This window comes from Fukomys damarensis, unplaced genomic scaffold (assembly GCF_012274545.1).
Source record: "Fukomys damarensis isolate Sample0158 unplaced genomic scaffold, DMR_v1.0_HiC HiC_scaffold_37, whole genome shotgun sequence".
Classification (NCBI taxonomy): Eukaryota; Metazoa; Chordata; class Mammalia; order Rodentia; family Bathyergidae; genus Fukomys; species Fukomys damarensis.
The window spans coordinates 39,311,326-39,330,471 of NW_022900949.1; the positions used below are offsets into that span (position 1 = coordinate 39,311,326).

Consider the following 19,146-nt stretch of genomic DNA (forward strand, 5'->3'; position numbering starts at 1 on the left):
AAAAAAAAAAAAAAAAAAAAAAAACTTGGAAAAATGAGTCTTACCTGATCTTCAAATACGCCGCAACTCCAAACACCAGCACCACCACAGCAATGACTGTCACTGTGATGGCCGCAATGCTGCCTGTGGAGGAGGACAGAGTTAGTGACCTTCAGGGCACAGCACCCACCCCTGCCTGCCCCTTCTCTTCCTGAAAGAGGAAAAAGTCATTGACTTCAGATCATTCTGAGGAAGTCAGAACTGGAAGAAATACCACATGTATGTGCTGCTGCCGCTGGAACATTTTCCTGCCAGGGGACACTTGGCAAGTGGTCGATATTATTCCAGTGTTCACTGAGATCTTTTGGTTCGTCTGGAACTCAGTGAGCCCATGGCCACCTTGGGTTTGCTTTTGAAGAATGATACCAGGGCTTGCACAGCTGCTGTTGGCAGAGGTAACTGACTTGGAGTCTCCTGATATTCTCTTTCCCTCTTACAGGCTCTGTCTCGTCTTCCAACCAGTCGTGGACCATTTTGGAGACAGGATGTCCTAGTCAGGGGTCATCACAAAGTGATGTAGTTGGCTTCCTAATAAACCGAGCCACATGCTATCTTGGGAGTGTCCACTTCATTTAAAAGGGTCACTTTGGTGGGAGATAGGCTAATTTTAATGATGCCACCGCACTGAAGCATTAAAAAAAACAAACAAACAAACTCCTCCTTGGGAAGTGTGTGCAGCTTTCACCCTTAAATAGCAAATCTGGTTTTACAGAGAATATGATCAAGTCTGGTATATGAAGTAGGTTACACTGTTTGTTTTGTTTGCTGGAATAACCAGAGTTGAGTACAAAGTGACATGAGAGTTTTATCCTGTAGTTTGAAATCTAGTTCCAAAGGCAACTATGAATAGGCAGTTAAAAAACAAAACAAACCCTTGGAGCATGCAGCATGGTAAGAATGACCATACTGCTTCTAAATACTACTCAAGAACACAACCCTCTTTTTGTGTGAGCCTTGGACTAATAATAATGTAGATACTTCAGCTTTATTCCCCCCTCAGAAATGCAGCAGTCAATTGGGCTCTTGTCCCTTATTACTGCAGGTGACTTTTTGGCACTGACATCAGTGTTAGGGAAATGATTTATGGCTCCATGTGAACAGAATCTTCTCAAACACACAGGCAAGGGTGCACAGAGTCTGGAGCTGGAGGTGGGGACTCACCTGTGGCCCAGCAGCAGTGTGACCACAGCTAGTTGCTCAACCCCGCCAACTCATGTGCTCCTCACTGCAGAGATGGAGGAACAAGGAAGGCCTCCTGCTCATCTCACACAACTTCAAGGAGATTAAACAAAATGGTGTGAGCACTGGGCTATAGGAACATCCCATGTACCACGCAGGACCAATTCCTACCTGTCCTATACTGGGTCTCAAAGGTGAGAAAACTTCCCTAAATTTTTGAAGACTAATTATTTGGAGATTATTTTGCCATCTGTTTATTTTTTCCCCACCAACACAAATGGCTTTTGTCCATTGTTCTTTTCATTGTTTCTTCCACTTCTGGTGAATACAGCCTCGCTGAGAAGCAAAACTACTCATTGCTTAGTCACTCCCGGGTAGCTCTGGGTGGAGGATGGTAACCCAGGCCCCACACTTCTTTCTGAGACAGCTTCTTTCTGACATGAGGACAGAGCCCAGCGCCCACATCCCTGTGGAGACTGGCCACGTTCGGCCACGTCTCCCTCATACACTTCCACAATGCACCTATCCAGTCCTTTGCCCTTGGATCCTGTGGAACCAGATTAGTGCAGTCATAGGCATAATTCCCTTGCCCTTTTTACTGTGCAGAGATGAAATGATGGCTCCCGGGGCTCGAATACGTAGATTGGCCAAGCAGAGTGAGTCCCCCTCAGACCCTCCCAAGAAAGCCTCTTTTCCTGCTCCACAAGGCAGCTCTTAGCCTCTCGGCCTTCAAGATGCTCTGAAATTAGAACAACTCTGAGTTCACAGAGGCCTCAGAGCAGCTCTCCCAAAGTGCTAGTGGAGGGAAGGTTCTAACTGCAAGGCAAGGTGCCAGGGGTATCTTAAGATGAAAAAAGATGCGTTTTTTTGCAATTAGGAGCAGTTTAAAAACTGGCCTTTTGATCTGACTTCTTTCTTTCCTTAAAAGAGAAGAAAAGTAGCTGATTTGACTGTGATTCTTCTTTCTTGCCCCAGGGACAGTGCAAGGTAGGTTTGACCTTTTCCAGTTTCTTCCCAACTCTAAGAAGTTGGGCTTCCTCCAGCACTGGGACTTGCTGAACTTATTTATACAGCATTTCTTTCTAAAGATAAATGAAGCTGTTTCCCCAACTCAAGTGTTCTTTTTTTGGTTGTTGTTGAGACAGCAGGTGACAGAGTGGCCACCATGTGACAGCGGGTGTCCAGCACTGGGTGTGACCTTGATATTAATGGAGCTCTGAAGGTCACTCTTTCTGGTTCCCGGCATGACCAGAGAGGGATGGGCACCTGGGACGGCTGGCAAGGGGCCCTCTGAGTACCGGGACCGCCTGACACAAGGAGGTAGAGTGCGCTGAACATCTGGGTCTCTCCATTAGTTATTCTGCTGCCTAAGACTTGTATCAGAGCACTAGCCAGGGGCCTTCTTCCGGTCTTGACCTTGGACAGCTCTGGCCCCAGGGAGTCCCCATGTCCTGAGTTTTTCTCATCCCACGTCCCCCGAGGCTCACACGTCTCTGCAGCTCATCCCTGTGAGGGATTCTACCCTGAAAGCTTCAAGCTTTAGCCTGGTGAGGAAGTTGCTGAGGCAATCTGAGCACAACTCTAGGGAACTGGAAAGCTTGTTTCCTCCTTGTGAAAATAAACGCCACTTCCCGGAGTTTTGTTTAAAGGACACTGGAATTCCCCTGGTCCTCCCACAGGACAGGAGGAGGGCTCAGGGCACTGTGGGCCCTGTGCTGGCAGGGAGTGTGGGTTGTACCTGTTCCCACTGGGTGTGACTCATGCGGAAAAGCTCAGAGATGGACAGAAAGGAAGACAGCGGGGTAAATGAATCTGTGTGTCCAAGAGGCCAAGACACGGGGAGATCCACCTTGCCAGCAAGATCTGCCTCACCCAGGGCTCTTGAGGAGCTACACACCAGAGAGCTCCCTTGAGTTCTGGGCCTCTTCGAAGTCTGAGACTTCCCAGTGCACCTTCTGGCCACAATCATCCTGAGCCAGGACAAGAATAAAGGCGCTCAAGGATAACTGTGGCTGCTGACCTCTCGTGGGAGGCTGCTGTGCTGGCACTGCACGGAGGACTTGACCCTCTCATCTCACTTACTTCTCTTTATGAGAAGCTGGGATGACTCCAATTTATAGGTGAGGAAGTCAAGACCTGGAGAGGACAGGACTTGACTGAAGTTGAACTCTGGTGAATGACTGACCTAGCTTCTGAGCCCAGGACCACTTCACCTAGGATTCGCACTTTTACACAGTTCCAGCCCCTTTCACAGCATGTACGGCTCTGTTCCCCTGACAGCACCAGTGCTGGTGAGAAGCTCTCCACCTGGGCAGGTGACAGTGCTGCTCTGCCTCTCCTGCCAATCACTGTACCTGTGCTTGGGTGCTCCCTGGGTGGATTCCAGTCACAACATCCTGCCTGTACCCTCATTTGTGTGCTTTCTGCCCCAGGCACAGTCTGTAGCCCACATTGGTTACCTAGCTCTTTTATTAAATGTTAAGTAAATAAGAGTGATGTTGGGGGAAAATGACACTGGAAGTTTATGGCCCTGATCGCTGTGCTAAGAAAGCTCTAGAGCAGCAGGCTGTCTGCCTGTCCATGAATCCCAGGTCTTGTGTGAGAGCGACTCCTACCGCTATGTCTGTGGCTCCACTGCCCGCCTCTGACCTTCCACAATCTGTGGATGACTATGACTGCCTAGAGGAAAACTTCAGGAATAACGAATAATCAGTGATATTTGTGAAGCAACACAGTGAATTCTCAAAAGCCCTGGTCCCTGGTCAGATCTAGTTGGCCACCACTCCTCTCTCCAGTGTCCTGAGCCCATCCTGGAACGAACGTGGCATCACTAAGCGACCTCTCACCCTCACCTGACTCGCACCCACAGGCATGGCCTTCTCTCTCTCACACCGCAGGGGGATTTGGTCGTGGTCACACTTGACCGTTCCCCTCACATGACCTAACAGTGCCCTTCCTGTCTTCCAGGGTTCCCAAACCTCGGTGACCCCTGAGGATTCTTCTCCTGGAGGGATTTCCTATCCTGCCCACTTCACATGTGAAAGAAACGCTTCCTCTGGGCTGGGAAAGGAAACTTGCCAACTGCCCCTAGACCAATCCTGCCTCGCCATCTCCTGAGGCACTGGGAAGAGCAGACAAAAGGTGGGCTTTGCAGATGGGGCAGTGGAAGAAGCTTCAGAGACCTTGTATAGTCCAGTCCCTTCCCTTTGTGGGTCCAGAGACCAGGATTCCTGAGGCCGGCACAATTTACAGAAGTGATAAAAAGGATTATGTTCTGCATACAGAGGTGCCATGGAAATTAACAGTGGCCACGGAGAGAGGTCACTGAGGCTCAGGATGTGGACCTGGGCCACAGGGGCCATAGGAGGAAATTGTCACTGATGAGGGCCTTGCGCCTTCTGTTTCTAGATGTTTCTTTGATTTGGTGCAGCATAGTTTAGTAACATGACGCTAGAGTACGACTGATACGGATGTCTCTAGCCAAGGGTAATGATAAATGTTATGCCTATGAGACAGAGACGTTTGAAATACACTATTATCTAATGACTTCTAGGTAGCACTGTTTGCCTGCTCTCCAGGTTGGAGTCCCCAAAAACCAGGAACACCAAATTATGCTTCCTCCTTCAACTGGGCCCCAAATAAATAATTCATAAAGTCACCCTAAGTTCTTCTGAAGTGTAGCTATCTTTTAATTGAATGTTATTAGTAATTATGATACAAGAGAAAAGCTCCTTCATAAACCATATAACTTGCAGGCAAACATAAAAACATACTCTTTTAATTAACACAACCTAAGCTTGTCTCAGTAAGTCAGTCCTCCTCCCTAAAAGTCTTTAAGTCCTTAGATCAACTGTTAATCATTTGTTCACACAGAGTGGGGAAGGTAAACCACACCAAAAAGAGTTTTGTGGCATCCTGAGCAGAATTTCTGCCTCGGGTTTCTGCTCCCATACAGGACTCATTGTGGGCAGAGCTGGGAATGGCACATAGGGGCAGGACCCAGTCCGGCACTTTTCTGCAGCAGGTCATCTAATGCATGCAGGGCATCATCTTGGTGGAGATGATGATGAGGAGGAGCCCTGGTGTAAGACAGGTGCCTGCTCCCTCTTCCTTCTCTCTGGGGGGACACAGCCACTGCGTTTCTAGGACAGGTTTGGTTAATCTTGACCAGAGCACACATGCAGCACAGTTCTCAGTTACCATGGTTTCAAACTTTTTTCTCTTCACTTAGGATCTTTTTTTAGCACAAAGGAGACCTTTTTCTCCCTTGAAATTTAACAACCCATGTAAGTCTCCTGATCTGTGTTCTCCTTGCACATCTGTAACGTGAACCACGCAACGTGTTTCCAAGGAGAGCAGACCTTGTTCCCCTGCCCCTTGAGCACTCCACATGGGAACCAGCCAGTGGGTACCGAGCCACTTGGTCTGGAGGCAGGAGTGGTGTCCTCTTGTTGATGGCCTTCAGGGATGCCACACCTTGCATTAAAGGCCAGGTTGGGGATCTCAGCTCTTAAATCATCTCTTTGCAAATGGTGCCTGGGAGAAAATAACATGTCATAGGAAGTGCATAATGTGTCCCCATGGCCTGCCATTTATCTCCATGAACACAGGGATAGTTTTTTCTCCTCCTCTTTTTCATTGACAAAACAATGCTGAGGGGAAAACTTAGCCAGAGAAGTTGGCATAATGCTCTCTCATTGTCATTTACTGGTCTAATTCCTAGAGGCCTTAACATGCACGACCTTTTACACTGCCATTCCCTGAGGTCAGAAGATTCAGGAAGTAGGGAGGGCAGAGTTCTCGGGGCCAGAACAGTCCGAGCCCTGTTTGCCGAGCAATATGCACTGTGCATGTTTATTGCTTTTATCATGGGATCTGGGTGGGGACCAGAGAGTTACAGTTTCTGGCCACCTGCCCCAACACCTTGGCATAGGGTAAGGATATCACTGTAATTTCTGCAGTCCCAAAGACTCAGAGGCCTCCTAGGAACCTTAGCTAAGGTCAGCGCTGTCCCCATGTGATTAAGCAGCAAGGCCACAGGAACCTGCTTTTGGATGTTGTATTTACCATGTTTTAATTCCTCTCAGACTCAGGCCCTTAATGCTTTAGAGTTAAAAACACGGGGGGAAAAAACAACTTCCAAACTCTGGTGTAAGTCAAGAGAAGAGTACAACTTGTGGGTCTGAATGGATCACTTTTGGAGCAGGTGAGACTTGGGCCTGATCCAGTAGCTCAGCTTTATTTCCTGAGCTCTTCATGATAGCTCTTCTCCTAGCTAGAAATCTCTAGTTGTTCGGACTCTTTAACCCTTTCCTTTGGATTTCCCAAGTTTTCTGAAAGTGTTACTGTTTCAAATGTGAACATAATTATTTTTCTCTTTCACACTTCTTGGATTATCCCTTTCTGTATTGTGCTGTAGGCAGGCACTTAAATGGGCTTTTATTGCCTAGAATTCGCAGTAAGTATCCCACTGGGAGTCTTAAAGTATTTTTTAAAACATTCTAATTTTTCAAGTAAGAAAACCGAAGTCTAGAATTTAGACTTGCTGGTATTCACACTAAGGATTCAGAACTCAACTGTAATGACAACAGTTAACATTTTAGTGCTAACTTACTTAATCCTAATAAGAGTCCTGTAGAAAAGGTTCAGTTTTATACTTGCATTCTCATTTTATAGAGGAGGAAAGTTTGACACCCGGTGATAAATAAATTTGCTCCCAAGTCTTCCCCTTGTCAAATGCCGTTGGTGAGATTTGAACCAGGAAATCTTATGCCCAAACTTGTATGAGTATTCGTGCTTTCCCAGAGCCTGCCTTTGGAATGACTCCACTGTATATCCAAATGGAAATATGGTGAAAAACCTCTCTTTTTGTTACCCGGGATTGAACTTGGGTCCTTGTGCATGAGAGGCAGGTGGCAGAACCACTGAACTAAGCCCCCAGCCCTGGTAAAATATTTTGGATGGACTATGCTCATGGACTTACTGAGATTTTAGGATTTTAACATAAGTTCCCCTTCATCTTTGAGCCTGTGGACCATCCTGTGAAGGCCATGGGTCTGTCTGCCAAAGCAGTCCCCTGTTAAATGAAATGCTTTTCTTTCCTAGGACCTGAGAGACAAAACATACGGAGGACAGTATTGCTTAGCACCCGTCATGTGCTCTCCTAACTCAAGCTCCTTCCTCAATTTGTCGGGGTGAGTTTTTTTAGATCCCTCTGTGATAAAGACGATGGGCTGGTGCTGATCCATCTCATGTCCCTCGCTGGGTATTTTGTTGCTCTCTCTTTTGAGCTGGAGGGTTACCCTAACAGTTTAGTCCGATATGGAATCGGTGTCTTCTAATCAGCTTTCCCAATGAGTCAGCAAGCTGTCTATTCATTAAAAACCTTAGCTGTGCTCATGAGCTCAATCTCACTCCCAGTGAAGCATTTCCAAAACCACTTTAGTCATCTATGAATGTTGAAAGTGTTTGAAATGGAAAAAAGAAATGGCTCTTTGGGGACAGAAACTCTCTGGATGTAACAAAAGGTGACACTGGGATGATTCCAGGGTGTGATGGTGCTGCCTTCCTACCATCTGACAACATAATGGTAAATAGCTAAATTTTGACTTTGACATATATTTTTCAAAGGGCATTTTGGAAATATTTAAAAAACTGGATTAAAATTTAGGGAGTACAAGTAAGCAAGAGGAGAAATGTCAGAAGTACAAACAAGGATTATAAACAACTTTTGACTAAAATAAAATCTGACCATTGGAGTTTCTTACGGCAATTTACTTTAGCTTTAATAAGCTTTAATGTTTAGCTTAAGTTTTAAAGAGTTGTGCACAGAGCAACAAAGGGAATGAGGGTCATAATAATAACCATGGTGAAGCCACAGTGGGAACCAGAATGCAGGGAAAACCACGTGTGGGGGTCCGGGGGTGCAGGGGACAGAGCCTGGAGTGGGAGCAAAAAGCCTGACATGTCCCCAGTCGTGACAGAGTTCTTGGTTCTCCCTGTACACAGGGGAAGGTGTTCAGCTTTTATCTTTCTAAATTCAGAGCTTAGGACGTACAAAAATTGATCTAGATTTATGTGGATTTATTATTTAAAATGAATATTTTAGTCTCCAAAGACTAACTTTGATTCATTTGATTGGTTCATCCATTGAACATTGAGTGAGCACTGTTAGATTCTGGGCAGACATTCGTGAGCCAGAGAGGACAAGGCCTGTCTTGTACCATGGGAGGCCATGGAGGGCATGGATGCTGTGGGGCGGATCACTGCAGACTGGAAAAGGAGGGACACGACTGAGCTGGGGTGTGGTTTGTAACAGGGAGGCCAGAGCAGAACAGTGCTCCCCAGAAACATGTGAACAGGTGGTGTTTGGGTGAGTTCTGAGGGGTGAGGGGATGCAGCCAGGTGGGGTGCAGTGGTGGGAGAAGGCTCCAGACAGAAGTACATGATGGGTTAAGGCCCCAAGTCCAGGAGAGACCAGGAGCTTTCTGGACCTGAGAGTAAGTGGTTTTAGGTGGTGTGTGCTGGGAGCAAGGGGCAGGGGTGTAGGTGACCCAGGGTGGAGCAGAGGACCCATACACTGAAGGCTTTGCAGGGGTTCACCCTAAAAGCAGTGGGACACCCTGCAGGGCCAGGGCATGGATGCTCAGGGGTCACATGCCACCTGATCAGGTTTGCGTTTAACCTCACTCTGACAGTGGAGGGGGAGACCAGGGCAGGGCGGTGACAACAGGGCTGCTAGGAGGCTGTTGCTGAGGTGTGGGGCTCTGACTGGCCAGGATCAAGAACAGAAGCGGGCAAGGGTGGAGCTGCTAACAGTTCCAGCCAGCCGTGCTCAGTGGTGGAACAGAGGCAAGACGCAGGACAGAGAGGATTGGAGAGACAATGGGGCAAGGCAGTGAGAGGCCAGGCCTGGATGTGCATCAGGAGCTAATGTTTGTGAAACGAGCCGTAGGCTGATTGCTTCTTGGTTTATCCTAGGCATTCTCAAAGATCAGGGTCAGGAAGTAGCTAATGTTCTGTTACATGGCCATTCACACCTATCTTTAAAAATTAAATCATTGTGTAACCCTTTAACCCATTTTTAACATTTTTAAAACTTGATGGTCATTAACTCATTGTAATATACCTGTTTTACTTCTGATACTTTTCTCCGGGTACTTTAAAAACTGTTCTTTCTACTTTCCCATCAATTAATTCTATTTTGAAAATATATATTCATCCTTGGGGACATGGATGTCTTGGGTACAAATAAGGTCTTGAGGACCAGAAAGTCCCTTCCAGGCACACAGAAATGTCTAGATGCCTGTGAGGCTCAGGGTCCTTTAATTAAGAATATTCATTAGCACAGTTCACACTGAATAAATTCTGGAGTTCAGACCAGCAATTGAAGTTCAAAGGACTTTACCAATTTCCAGTTGTATGTCTTTCTCTTTTTAGTGGAAAATACAGGGCAAAATAAGACCAGCAGACATGTGGAGCTCACAGACAAGAGGGAAACCTGATCTCACCAAGCAAGGTGACTGATCTTAGAGTCTGCATAAGTAGGAACGGATGGCCTTTGAGTCTAATTCAGTTTGCAACATCAGCTCACCCCTGTAGCTTTTACTGAGTCCTGAACTGCATTGTGCTACTCCATTTCCTTCAGGGGAAAAAGAATGGTGCTCACAGCTGCCATACACGAAGAGCTCTAATTCAATAGAACGAGATGATCCGCATCTAACATATCACATCCGCCTTTCTTTAAAAGCCAAATAAAAACAGCAAAATGAAAATCAATCAAAACCCATTTCCTCTATGTAGCTGGTTTCAGATGGCTGCTGCCCCCACCTGCTTCTCCTTTCACGGGCGAGCTCTGCCTTGCAGGCCCAGCTGTGACCTGTGTCTATCAGTCAATCTCTCCAGGCTCATTTTGTCATAAACACTGCCCAGTTGATCTCACTGGAAGATTCTGAAGATGTGAAGAGCTACATGGGCTGGTGAGGAGCCCACTTATCCAGGAAGCAGCTGAAGGATGTAATGTGCCTGTGTAGGCACAGGATGAATGCAGTGGACCACTGTCATAGAGCAACATGCCCAGAGGGTTTCAAAGATCACCTCTCAGGTCTTCAGCTTTGAGCTAAGAGCCCTCAGTGTTAGAGCAGTTATGTGACGTGCCCGATCCCTGACAGTGACAAATCAGAAACCAGGCATAAACCCGTGCACATTTCCAGTCCTGACCTGCCTGTAACTCACCGCACAAGTCCCTCCTCCTAGCTCATGTGTGTAGCACGTGATTCCTAGTGCGTTCCTCCCTGATCCAAAGCTGTTGGAGACTGTCTGGGGACTGCCAGCCAGGTAATTATCTCACCCTGCTTCCCGGTCTTCAGAAGCATCCTGGTGCCTCCCTCCTTCTCCTCCATCCATAGCGTTGCCCTCCACATGGCCCGAGATTGGTCGAACTGGGTCATCCTACCCTGTGCTCAGTGACATTTAAAGTCCACGAGAAAGGCAACTGTATGACTCATGGCTCTGTCCGAAGGACTTAGTCAGATGCCTGGTTCACAGTAGAAGCTCATTAGATGCTAGTGGAAGATGGAGGGGCATCCACTACAGCGCACACAACAACGACAACAACAATGAGCGCAACAGCCAAGCAGGGATAACAAGCACAGGAAACGATGGTCACATCCACGGATCGAGCCACGGTTCTATAGCCACACTTGCTGTCTCATCTCAACCTGCTGCAGCCTATCACGTCTGCCATCCTTGTCCCATGTGGCCGAGGGGAAGCCAGTGGCCCCTGGTGTTGCTGACTGCCTTGTCCATTGATCTATTTAGCAGACATTATTGACAGCCTGCCGCCTGTCAGGCTCTGTCTGTCTGTCAGGTCCCTCCTTCCCAGGAGCTGAGAGTCTAGTGCCTGGCAGTAGAAACTTGTCTAACAAATGAGGCAGAGTCAGAAAACAAAAAATAAGGCGGTATAGAGCAATCAGTGGTGGTGGGAGTTACCGTTTCAGAGAGGGGGGTGGACAAGCGATTGCTGAGGAGGTGACCGCGAAAGAGTCCCGGCAGTGACCAAGAAAAGGCCCTTAAAACTTGGGAGGGAGAATGTTTGAGCAGGGAAAACAGGAAATGCAAACGCCCTGGAGCAGGAGTGTTCTCTGTAGCCAGCAAACAAGAAGTTTGCCAGTGTGTGTGAGGGGGAAGAAGGTGAGAGCAGAGAGGTGTGGGTTTAGATCCTACTGAACGCTGGGGCACGGAGCAGAGTTAGGCCTTCCGCTGGCTCAGGGGGGCAGCACTAGACTGTTAAGGTCGTAGAGGAGCAGGATCAATTGTGATCTATTTTAAAAATAATACATATTATTGAACCTGACATATCCAGTCAACGTGCAATCGATTTTGAAATAACTCAGTTTGCATTCTTTTAGTGCCAGGCCTTCCAGTTTCAGGGCACTTTGTGATTACGCAGCATCTCCACTGGGCTCTCCATACCTGCTCTCGGCTCCTGTGCTGGTAGGTAGGTGTCAGTCTAATGCCCTCGCTGTACTTGCACCTCTTCTGGCCCCGAGGAGAGGATTGGCATGAGCCTGTGTCCTTGGGGAAAGTCGAGGTCATGGGAACTCTTCGCAGAGAAGGAAGACAGCTGGGCTGCTCACCCATGGACTGCAGAGCTCAGGACAGACATAGCCCTGAACCAGAAGCCTATGTGCTTCCGAGGGATGTTGCTGGTGAAGTGTGGTGAGCAGATGTCACCAGCAGGGATACCGGAGAGTCCAGGGAGAGGGGATGGAGGGGGAGACCAGGCCAGAGCTCATGGTGGGGACTTGGGATGTGAGAGAGAAAGGGAAGACTAAGGTCGCCCAAGGCTCCTGGCTGGGGACCTGGAGGAAGAGAAGGTGAGATGCTGGAGAGGAGCTCTTGAGGGTGAGGCCACGGTCCTTCCCCTCACAATGGGAAGCATGAGGTGCCTGCGAGCCAGCGAGAAGAGGTTCGAGTTGGTCAGCAGCTGGTCAAAAGCTATGCACATCCTCAGTCCCAGGAAACCCCTTGGGGGACAGGATTCTACCTCTCCAAGTTATCAGCACACAGATGGCATCAATGTGAGAGACTGTGACCCTGCCAGGAGTCTGTGGGATCCAGGCGGGAGTTGGGGAGCCGGAATGACTCGGAGGCAGGGAGCTGAGGCTGGGGTGAGGCCAAGAACCACTCTCATGGTCTGGTCTGTCTGACCTGTCTCAGAATTATTCTCTGGGGGACCATGTTCAGTTGAGCAGATGAGCTCTGAAGTCAGAAATAAGCGCTGCGACCCCACCCAGAACAAGACATACTGCCACACAGAAGTGAGGTCTCAGTCCTGCCACTCCTAAAGGCAGCAGAAAAATGTCTAAGCAAGAACACCCTAAAGTGTCACTGCCAGGACCCAGGGCCGCCCGGTCTGCAGTAGGATCTGGCCTGATAAGGAGCACCGCAGCTGGGTTTAAAAGGGGACAGGACCGGGGCTAGGGACCTGGCTCTACTCAGCTCTGCCATTGAGTGGTGTGAGCTTGAGCAAGGCTCTTCACACTTTGAGGACACCACCACATCCCCTCAAAACGAGCACTGTATCAAGATGACCAGATCCTTCCACACATCACATCAGACACTGACGCATTGGTTGAGACACCTGGGCTTGTGTTCTTTTTCTCTGCCTGCACCACAGGGTCTTAGAGGACAGGGATCACACTTCGTCTCACATAGAGGTCCCTGCAGGCACACGGCACGCATTTCTCAACTAAATGGGTCATGTAAGATGTGTCCTTGCTGTCCTGGGAAGGAAACCCTGTCCACCTCTGTGGCTTCCCTCCTGCCCACCCCACTCAGCTCTTCTCTTGGCATCGGACCTCCCTTTGTCCCTTTGCTCTGAGTGCCTACTGTGCGCAGTATTCCCTAGAGCAGTGATGGCAGACCTTTTAGAGCTTTTACTGATAATAAACAGCCTGCTGTGGCACGTGTGCCATAGGTTCACCGCCACTGCCCTAGAGCCACACAGGCTCTGGACACAACTGTCACTAAAGTTTGTGCCTGTTGATCCTGCTGGCTTAGAGTCGAAGAACCCAAGCATGTGGTCTAAAAATAAGCAAAAAATACTGGAACAGAACAGTTGGAAAATGCAGCCTGCAGAGCACAGCACCTGTAGAAAGCAGTAGCTGTCTCAGACGATGGAGACTCGTGTGCCAAACTCAGATTTGTGTGCAGGGGTCCTGCATGGGAGGGGCGGGGTGGAGAGGCTATCAGTTGGCAAAGGGAAGAGGTGGTGGTAGTCAGGGTCTGAACCAGGAAGCGGGGGAACCTGTACTTGGGTAGCCCCTTTGTTGGAGACAGATTTATAAGTGACAGACTCCATGCCACAGATGTGACCTGATTGCTGGCAGTTGGGGTAGGGGCAGAGATACTGACAAGCACACATTCACAGGCAGTGGAAGGAGGGTGCTGAAGGCCCTGGGGGCTTTGCGTCCTCCTCTCCCCCTGCCTCCAGCTCCTCTACCTGTCTCTCTGACCGGCCTGCAAGGACTGGGTTGAACCAATGAGGGCTCTCTCTTCCCTCTCACACCTGGCCCTGTGGTCCCAGTGTACCCCAACAGGCCTTGGTTCTTAGTTCCTTTATTCCAGCTTGAGGGTCTCTCATCTTTGCCCGGTCCTTTACCGATTTACTAAGCCTTTCCAAGTGAGCGTTTCTAATTCTTTGGGATTCTTGGCTTCCTATGTTGTAGATTTCCATGATGAATTCGATCTTTGTCGGCTTTGGTTCTGTTTCTTTCTAACTCATTGTCTAGCACACTTTCACTGCTTCAGAAGAGATGTGGGTTTCTCCTGAGCGACAGCTGTTCCTGGACCCTGGCTCATCACACAGGATCTTTCTGGAGTGTCCTGTTAGTTCATGCCTGCCACAGGACTACCCGAGGAAGGCTGCGGCCTTAACTCCCCTACCCCCTCTTTCCTCACCTGTTTCCTGGTTGGGTCTCAGCAGCTTGGCCCCAGGCCTCTCGAGTGCCCTTTCCTTCCCAGTACCCTAAAGTGTACAGTTTCACCTCCACGTCAGAGCCGTGGCTTCAGAAAAGATCCTGTCTTTCCACCATAATTTCTAAGACTGAAAAATAAAGAGAAATGTAATACACACTTCACAGGGACGGAGGGAGAGTCAAAACTAGTATAGTATAGAGCCCTGTAAAATTTATTGTCTTTTCCATGGAAGACATCATGATGATAAAGAACAACTGTTTCCTCCACACCCACACCCTCCTGTGACTGGTTTCCAGGAGGTAAACATGCCTTTAAAATGCCAAGCACAGTAATAACTGGCATTTCCTGAAAGCTCCTCCCAGGGGTGGGTGTTTGAAGCCAGTTATGTGTCATCTCGTGGAACCTCCATGAGAACACGGTAGAACCTGTTCTGACCCATTTCACAGATGAGGAAAACCAGGTGCAGAGAGAGATGGAGGATGTGGCCAGGCCCGGGTCAGAGCTGTGACCCTGGGAAGCTGCCCTCAGCCCACAGAGCTAATGCTTTAGCTACATGGTCTCATTCACTCACAATCCATGTGATGTGAAGTGAAAACAAAACAAGGTGACAACTGGCCATGAGGAATAATCATCAAACTGTGATATGAGGAAGACTCATTTGTATTCTTGAGGAAATGCTGTAAGTTAAGAACACTTAGGCATTGAGCTTCAAAATTCACACCTACCTGCAAGTGTTGCATGGTGCTGACCCTTAACCTGTCACATGGCTGAGTCCCTCAGGTCTAGCAGAGGACTCACCTGAGCTCAGTGCGTGTCCCACCTCCTGCATGATCAGGAATGGGGTGGTGGTCTCCGGCCCACAGATGCCCTTGCCAGGCTGAGCATCCTGGGCTGTGTTCTCCTTGGCCCCCGGATCCACCATGGCATGGGTGGCAGCTGTGTGGCTGAAGCTGGGCTCCTCTGCTGATGTGGTGGGAGCCCCTGGCGGCTGGATGCTGGGCAACTGGGAGTTTTCATCGGAAGGGACAGGGGCAGAAGGAGCTGGAAGTGGTACAGTTGACAGGACTGACAAGGATGAGGGGGATGAGGCTGCATCCTGCTGGGACAGGGGTGTGGGGGACTGCCACACTGTGGCTGGCACGCTGGCCCCAAGACCACCCAAGCTGTGTTCCTCAGGTGTGAGGGCTGAGGGGACACCACCAGCTGTTGAGGAGAGTCCAGGGGGCGAAAGGTCAGGGTCAGTGCCCTGCTGGCTGGGAGCTGGGCTGGTGATCGCCTCTTCTGTGGGCTCAGAGGTAATGTTCTTAGGGAGTGGTGTCGGTGTGGGCGCTGTGCTGACCGGGAGTTCCAAGGCATCCTGAGTGCTGCTGGCCGGGGGTGTTGTAGGAACAGCAGGGCTTGATGCAGAACTGGTCCCGAGAGCAGCCAGGGAGGTGGCTTTTGCCGGAAGAGAAACAGGTGAGGTTGGCCCGCTCTGCGCCCTCAGTCCTGTGAAGGAGCCACCACAGGGGGTTAGTAGGGGAACCCACGGAGTGGGCGATAGAAGCAGGTGACGCTTGGGCACTGCCTCACAGTATTGTCAGAGGGTGTTAGCATTTTGCACTGTGCCCTCCTCAGTTGTAAAGGTGATGTTTACAGCATGCTCTTCCCACCAACTCCTTTGCCTTTGCTTGGCAGGAGTCAGAACAATTCATGGACCACCAGCTCAATCCTGGCTCAGTGAACTCGACCTGTCTGTCTGTTTACACCAGTGTCCTGAGAGGTGAGACCCCTCTAGAGGGACCTGGCTCCCTGGACTTCGGGTGTCAGCTCCGTGGCACCTGCAGGGATGTGGAGGGGTGTATGGCTGGTGGCATATGCTGTGGTGACTAATACAGGGGCTATAATTTCAGGGGGCTGGAGTCCTACCCACCACCCACCAAGCCAGGGAGCTGAGAGGTTGGCCATTCCCTGTCCCCTCTGCTACATTGCTGGCAGCAGAGATGCATGTATATGTGAATGAATTTCCTACAGGCAGAAGAGGGAGGTGTCCCAGAAATAAAGTCAGGAGGAGGAACCCCAGGTTTAAAAATATTTTCTGAGATGAGAATCCAGTTCTCGGAAATTCTACGATGATTTTATTTTGTCATATTAGTTTTTATGATCATATTATTTTGCCAAAGATTCTCATTCACAGTTTGTAAGACTTAGGGCTGTTTTACTTCCCTCTCTCCCTTAATTTATCCATTAAGTTTCACTCATTCATTTGTTGTTTAATAAGTGGGTCTCTGAGCTGGTCCTCTGGAGACGTGGAACTCAGGAGCTTGCTTCTTGTGTAACACATCCCTGATTGTCTCTGTGCACTTCTTTTCTTTCCCCAACTAGCTTTTCCATCTCAGTGGGTGGGACCTTAATCCACCAAGATGCTTGTTAAAAACTGAGCTACCATACTGCATGCACCTGTTTCCCTCATGCCTCACATCAAATCCTCCAGAGTCACGAGGACACACCCTGACAATATAACCCCCCGACTCTCTGCATAACAGGGCCCACAGTCGCCTGCCTGGATGGTGGCAACCAATTTTCAGGTGGCCTTCTGGTTTCCAGGTTGCCTCTCTGTGTCAACTGTCACCGACAGAAGGGAGGTCTTCTCATGGCAGAGCAGTTCATGTTTTTTTGCTGCCCAGAGGACTCCTAGGGTGTCTTATACTTAGAAGAAACCCCAAATCTCCCCTGCAGCTCATCATCCTGATGGGTCTCTCCCCAGTCACCTTTTCTTCAGAGGAGCCTTCCTGGACAATCCTAATGAAAGTAATTATGCATCAGCTCTTTGTCCATTTTTTCAAAGACTAAAATAAAAAAAAAATTATTGTGGTAAAAATCTGTATAACCTAGCAGTTACCGTTTTCACCATTTCACACACATAATTCAGGGGATTTAGTATATTCGCATTGTGTAAACTATTACCACCGTGCATTTCCAAGACTTTTCTACCTTCCCCCACCCACTTACTCCATTGTTCTGCCAAGGGATAGATTCAAGGGCTGATGGAAAGTTGTGCTGCAGAGTATACCCTGAACTCAACACTGGGATTCTCGTGAAAACAACTGGTTTTATTTTATTGAAAAGAAGTTCACTAGGGGATAGAAATATAGCTCAGTGGTACAGCACTTGTCTTGTCTGGCATATATGAGGCCTTGGATTCAGTCCTTAACACTGAAAAAAGGTTTAAAAGGAACTGGTGAAGACCATGAACTACAGCAGAGTTCCTTTCCTTTCCTAGTAAACTTCCCCAGTTAGGGCACCTAATATTCCTGCTCTTGTGGTCTTTTCACAGCTGTCTTTTTGAAGTTTCAGGATGAAAATGATTGAGAAATCCTTGACATATGGACAAAACAACAGATGAATCAAATATTATTGAAACACTGGATCTTCATATGTGGCATTCCCAGTGACTGTGCTCAACAGTGCATGGCATTCCATTTGGGAGATAGAGGCAGAGAGTGCTTCAGTTTGGTAGCTGGGTTGGAAAATCTCTGAAAGTGTGAGCTAAATGAGGAATCACCAAAGAGCACCAGTTTGTTCATTTACGTATTGAGAGGCTTCTATGTTCATGAGGCCATGATTTTGCCTTCAGAGAGTTTACTTTCTAGAAGGACAGAAACAATGTCTAGTTTCCTCTAATTTGATGTGAAAGTGCTTTATGAAAGTAGTACCAAGTTGCAAGGGAAGGTCTGGAGGAAAAATTAAAAATTTTGCAAGGGAATCATAGAATGTAAAAGATACACAAATGTCATTTCCAAATGACATTTAGGAAAGTCACAGAAGAAATGGCATTTGAGTAGGTTTTGAAAAGAAAACAATGTACACGATGCTGCTTGAAATCGGTGTGCATTGTCATTTTCAGTGGAGATAAAAGCTCCTATGTGGAAGTTACTTTGAACTAAAAATGGATGCTCCAAGAGCTGGTGTTGAGGCTGGAGATGCCCACATCCTTGTTAATTCTTACTATCACTTTTATACTTCTCCCCTGCTCACTGCCAATGAGGACTAGAAATGATACTTCCCATGGCCACACACTGAGCAATCATTTAAAGCACTTTGCAGTCAAATTCAGCCAATCTCTACTCCTCACCAACCAACCGTGTGTGACACTGAGTGACCTTGCTGGTGAGCACCCCTTGCTCAGGCTTTATGAACCCTGACTTTGCCTCAATGATGCCTCCTTCCTGTGCCAATCTGCTTGAGGACAATTTCTTTAAGCAGGAGGATGGCCAAGGTCAAGGCACCATGCCCGCCCTAGAGAAAGTGGGCTGTCTCAGCCTATTGGGCTAATATAACTAAACCTGATAGACTGGGAGCTTGAATAGAAGTTTATTTCTCGTGGTGGTGGTGGCTGAAAAGTTCAATAAGATCTAGTCAGTTCTGCTGTGGGGAGGGCCCCCTTTGCCCTACCAGCTGTGTTCTTATGTGGCCTTTCCTTGGGGGATTTGGGCTGAGGGAGAGAGTGCAAGCTCTCTGCTCTCTCCGGTGAGGGCACTGATCCTTCCTGAGGTCTCACTCCAGTCACTTCCTCTGACCCTAACTGCCTCCTGAAGAAGTCTGCTTCTCTATGCCCACACTGGGGGGTCAAAGCTTTGGCATGAGAATCGCTAGGCCATTCTGAGGAAGTATGGCTTCTGTTCTCCCCTATGCAGAACTTGTCTTCTCATGTGAACACCAAACTGAGTCAATCTGACATGTAAGAAGAGTATATACTTTCCTCAGATTTCAAAAAGTATGTCAGGGCTAGAGAGGGCCTCAGTGGTGACTGAGTACAACCTCTTCCCTGTAAATGAGGGAACGGACACAGAGAGGGGAGATAATGTGACAGACCTCATACACTCAAGAACCATATCTTCTAGGAAGACCGTGTGTAGACCTTCCTCCAGCGGCCACCACGACAAAGCAAGAAGAAGGTGGAAGGGA

At 48.4% G+C, this 19,146-nt stretch overlaps 1 protein-coding gene across 1 annotated transcript in view; it reads right to left on the reverse strand.

The window, feature by feature from the left end:
• Parm1 (prostate androgen-regulated mucin-like protein 1) overlaps positions 1 to 19,146 on the reverse strand; it is a 79,954-nt gene that overhangs the window by 12,725 nt on the left and 48,083 nt on the right. Inside the window, exons 2-3 of the mRNA XM_033759303.1 lie at positions 14,998 to 15,687; positions 45 to 123 (exon numbers count right to left, since the gene is read on the reverse strand). Of these exons, the coding sequence (XP_033615194.1) occupies positions 45 to 123; positions 14,998 to 15,687 (769 nt within the window). The remainder of the gene's footprint in view (positions 1 to 44; positions 124 to 14,997; positions 15,688 to 19,146) is intronic.